The 5,070-nt window shown below is 33.4% G+C and overlaps 1 protein-coding gene across 11 annotated transcripts in view; it reads right to left on the bottom strand.

Moving 5' to 3' along the window:
- The window catches only part of ELF1 (E74-like factor 1 (ets domain transcription factor)), a 98,733-nt gene that overhangs the window by 54,250 nt on the left and 39,413 nt on the right, over positions 1 to 5,070 (bottom strand). For 10 of the 11 annotated variants that reach the window (XM_015572587.1, XM_015572578.1, XM_006776936.2 and 7 more), the window contains one exon: positions 3,158 to 3,490. In XM_015572587.1, coding sequence (XP_015428073.1) covers positions 3,158 to 3,229 — 72 coding nt within the window. In that variant the 5' untranslated portion in view covers positions 3,230 to 3,490. Of the gene's footprint in view, positions 1 to 3,157; positions 3,491 to 4,073; positions 4,162 to 5,070 lie in introns of those variants that run through there. The other variant, XM_015572585.1, reaches the window with a different exon arrangement.

Here is a 5,070-nt window from a genome sequence, read left to right as displayed (position 1 = left end):
ACAACTGGGCCCCTGCTCGCACCTGCCTTGGCCTGGAGCCACCCACTCACCTGCTCCACCATCCCGCCACAGTCCCACTCTCATAGGGGCCCATCAGGGCAGGCAGCACCTCCAATGCCTCCCACTGCCAGTGCCACATCGCCAATGCCCTCCATGTTCCGCGCCACCCCCTGGTGGTCAGCGCATGTCATAGCAAGTGGTTGAACTCCCAGTTGAGGGGACAAGTTGCATGTTAGGCTTTTATTATATAGGAAGGATATAATTATACACACACACAGAAAGTTGCAATAAAAAAATGATAGTACTGGGTAAATATTAGCTATGTGCCAAACATGGTTCTAAGAGCTTTACATACATCAATTCACTTCATGCTCACAACAACCCTATAATATTAGATCTGTTATTATCATTTTCATTTTGTAGATAAGGAAACCAAGGACCAGAGAGGTTAAAGAACTTGCTTAAGGTCACAGAGGTGGCATGAGGATTCAAACCCAGGTGTTCTGACAGCAAAATCTGAGATTTGAACAGCAGTCAAACTAGGGTGTTTACTTTAATATTGTTTACAATAGCAAAATACTGTTAATAGACAATTGTACATGATCAGAGGCTGGTAAAGTAAAAAATGATTCATCTGTCATGTGAAAAATAAATGATATATTAAGTACAAACAAACAAGTCACAAAAATGGCTTCACATACTTTCATTTCTATCTTAAAAACAACTTCTGGGTGCAGGTTTGTATATACACATAGTATTCTTTCATTTAGGCCTTTGTCTAAAAAAATTAAACATCTAATAGTCAACACTAATATCTTGGGGGCAGAATAGAATTAAGGAATGAGGAGGAAAAGAGACTTGCACTATTCTACATATTTTCATATTAGGTGACTTTGTTTTATAATTGGCATTGTATTATTTATTTAATTAAAAACAAATTTAACAAGTGAAGAAACAAGCTAGTAGAAGCAGTTAGATAAGATGCTAATAAGACTGACACTGCTGGATCTATCCCCATGTGAACCAATTAAGTTTACTTTGCCATAGATTGAAGAACTCTAAAACTGACCAATTGTTCCAAACATTGTACACTGATTATAATACAGTAAGATTGTCATATATCATTGCAAGAGTATTCAACATCCTTAGTGAGAGTCAAACTGCTAGGGTTCAAATGCAGCTCCACTATTTACTAGCTGTATGGCTTTAGGCAAGTCACTGAACCTCTCTTCATGTCTCAATTCCTCATTATAATAAACAGATAATAACATTTGCCGTATATGGTTAAAATATTTGTCAAGTCCTTGTAATAATACCTGCACAAAACTAATATATATTCCTTTTGTTAGATAAAAATAAATAACTTTAGACATGTGCATTCCGATATTAAGGCCACCATCTCCCTACCCAAAGACATTAGTAACCTCTCCAAGATAAACTAAAATGTACCATACATAATAAGAGGAAATATTATTTTATAAAACTTTTTTAAGGCTATATAGGTACATGTATGAATACTGTACCATAATATAAAATACATTTCTCATAGTCAAAAGTGTGTCAAAGCTACTGCACTGGAGCACACCAGTGAGTGGCTAAAAGCTTTATCATCTGCAACCACATCCCGAGAACAAACCTTACCACATCAAGCCTGGGATCTTTCATCTGAAAGGGCTGCACAGTAAACACTATTTTCAAACCTTAACATACACAAAAATGTCCTGCTTTAAAGCAGATTCAAAACACTTTCTCTTCCTAAAATATTTTTTCTATTATCTCTAGATTAAATCCAGATAACTATTAATATTTTAAAACATATTTTTATTGATTTCAGAGAGAAAGGGAGAGGGAGAGGGATAGGAACATCAAGGATGAGAGAGAATCATTGATTGGCTGTCTCCTGCATGTCCCCTACTGGGAGATTGGGCCCACAACCTGGGCATGTGCCCTTAACCAGAATTGAACCTGGGACCCTTTAGTGCGCAGGTTGACACGCTATCCACTGAGCCAAACCGGCTAGGGCAACTATTAATATATTTTTAATTGGGACCAATCAATCCTCTCCCTCAAACTTTTTGCCTCCCTACCCAAACTCATCTTGATTTTAAGGCACCTTAATCCAAATTCCAATCTTTTGTAGGTTTATTTATAATTTTTAAAATTCTGTCATTTCAATACACAATACAAACAGCTAAGAAAGTATAATGCCCTGCCAAAAGTGAAAAATTTATCTTATTACCTGTAGTAACTCTGCTTCTAGAATAAAAACATGATATATTTTAATTGATCTATTAAAGTTAAGTATTTGAAATTAGGTTTATTTCAGTATATAAATCAACTTCATTAGGCCTATTTTAAACCTACCAGTCCTCAAAATATTTTTCTCACTACACTGAGTCTCTCTTACACCATTTCTCCCACATCATGGCCATATAACCAGTTTAAAATGAAGTAAATTATAAAGTCCCAAGAACCCCCAGACTACCCCCACCCAAAAAAGGAAGGCTAGAATTAACTTAGATCCTTTTCTTAATATCTCCTGGATCCTTCTTACATTCTAGAAACAGTAATTTGTTTATCTTGTATAAATTCAATAAGAACCAATTTAGAAATTCTTCAGTTCAATCCCTTCACTCAAAAGATGATGAAATCTAGATCTCGAGAAGTAAAGTAACTTCTTCAGAGATACATGCTTTGGACTGAAATAACATATGATTATAGGACTGCTAACATCTTTTCATCAGCTTGAAAAAATAGCCCAGGGTTATAAATATTAATTAACCATATACATTAAAATTACGTAACTGCAAGCAACTATTACAATCCATCATGTACTATTAAATATTTTACATGTTTTGTTAATATGTCTTCTAGAACTTTTCAAATAATTACTTAAGGTATTTAAATTTCATTTTACAAAAAACAAGGTTAACTCCAAAAGTATTACTTCCTTGTAACCACATCACAGTTAAGATTCATGAACAAATTAACTAGTACTTAAAATATAAGATCACAATTACTTCCATATTTTTAATATCTAGATTTCTATATTAATAAAGTTTCTCATACTTTCATTTAAAGTAAGTAATTTCTGATATAAATGGAGAAATCACAATAATAAATTTATTAAAATCCAATTTTTTTCTGGGTCTCATACCTGTTGTTCATCCTCCATGACGTTACTAGCAAACTCAAATACTAGGTCGTTCTGTTGGACAACAGCAGCCATAATAAAGCATTCCCCTTAGATGCACATGAGAAAAATTCCAAACAGGTTCAAGTATCAGGCAGCAGAATCCAGTGACAATTTGATTAAAAAAAAAACACACAAAAAAAATAAATCTGTGAAGTTACTGTATACACAGGTTTTCTTCAGGAAAGGAGCTTCAAATTTTCTTGGTTTCTTTAGAAAAAGTGTTTCAAATTTTCTGGTATGCTATTCAAACTGAGGCAATTTTTCTGAAATTTTTCTTCTCCAGAACTTCTTGGCCTGAAAAACAAGTTTAAGTTAGTTACGAAATCATATCCACTTAGAATATAATAATTGATACCAAGGGCAGTGTCTCCAAAGTATTTTTGTTAATATTTTTAAACAAAATCAACATGACTAATGAACACACTTTTTTTTTAAAGTTAGGTACATAATTTCTTTTTTTTTTCCTGCTAAGATAAAATCACCTCTCATTACTGAAAATAAAGCCACTCTCTCCACCCCCAAGTTAAACTACTGTTAAAGTACCAAATATTTAAAAATATACATATATCCACCTAGCAACAACTAGGTTTATAATTACAATAAAGGGCATATAAACAATTTTCTTCTTTCCACTAAGCCAGCAAACCACCTACATTGGAAATGCTACTCCATGAGTAATTTCATAATGTATTATTTTTGCCTCAATAGAAACATTCAGACAGTATCTCTATTAGATCTAATATATAAGGACTTAAAAATCTTTCTAATACATTTAAAGTTTAGTGAGTACTATTTTAAGAGCTTTTAAAAAACTAAGCAGAAATTAAAGCCCACTCTCTGTTCTTTAAAAAGGTTTCTGATAAGTAGAATGCTTTACCATGCTTAAGCCTGTCTTCAGTGGCTTCTTTTTTAATGCACTGAAATGTATCCTTATCTCTAGCACAGGGTTGCAAGCAACAGGAAGGAAACAGCACTTGACCACGTCATGGCAAATTAGAACATGCAAAGAACTGCACTTTACAATAGTAGAAAAACAGAAGCACAACTTAAGAGTGAAAACAATTTCACAGAGGAGGGAGAAATACTTAAAAAGTACTGTCCAAAGATATTTGCCTGTTTTTAAAAAAAATTATCACTACTAACAAAAGTAAAAGGAAAATTTTAAAAGTTTATCTTAATTTTATTAAATATTGTATCATATGCTTATAGCCATAAATGAAAATGAAAAGACAAAATATAAAAATATATCATATTAAATAACATCTAATTCTTTGAAACAGCATTTACAATTTAACGCTAAAGAGACAAGTTCAGGAATGAAACTGAGCTGCTGAATGTGTTTCCCTGAAAACTTAAATCCAGCTAGCATGTGCTAGCCAAATCATATATTCAGTTTCCTAATTTCAGTAAAGTCAATTCCCTATATATTCTGGATTCTAGAGGTCATCATAGATGACTGTGTTGTCCCTAACTAGGTATTAAAATAAAATAAGGGTTAATAATTCAATTCAGGTGATATTTCTACTGACTAAACTGAATTCTAACCCAGCAGTTTTACACATTCACCCATCCCACCCCTTTCAATAATGAATTAGCTCCAACATTAGGTATTCTTAGCACATCCGGGTAGTTTTTGAACAATGCATCATATCTAAAAGAGAGGAAAAAGTGCTTTGACCTAAATTGATCATAGACAGACATACACACTTAACACATACATTTGATCTTAGACAAACATTACTTATAATCTTTTCCTTTAAATCACCACCTAACCCAATTCTTCTATACTAGGCTTGCCTCTCCGAATGGTCCTCCACATAGAAACTACAGCATCTCTTGCCTTCCTTCTCAACTTCTGATATTTCCATTCCAGG

The sequence above is a fragment of the Myotis davidii genome, unplaced genomic scaffold, assembly GCF_000327345.1.
Source record: "Myotis davidii unplaced genomic scaffold, ASM32734v1 scaffold105, whole genome shotgun sequence".
Taxonomy (NCBI): domain Eukaryota; kingdom Metazoa; phylum Chordata; class Mammalia; order Chiroptera; family Vespertilionidae; genus Myotis; species Myotis davidii.
Note: the sequence above shows the minus strand (reverse complement) of the source record. Positions and strands in the feature narration are given on the sequence as shown.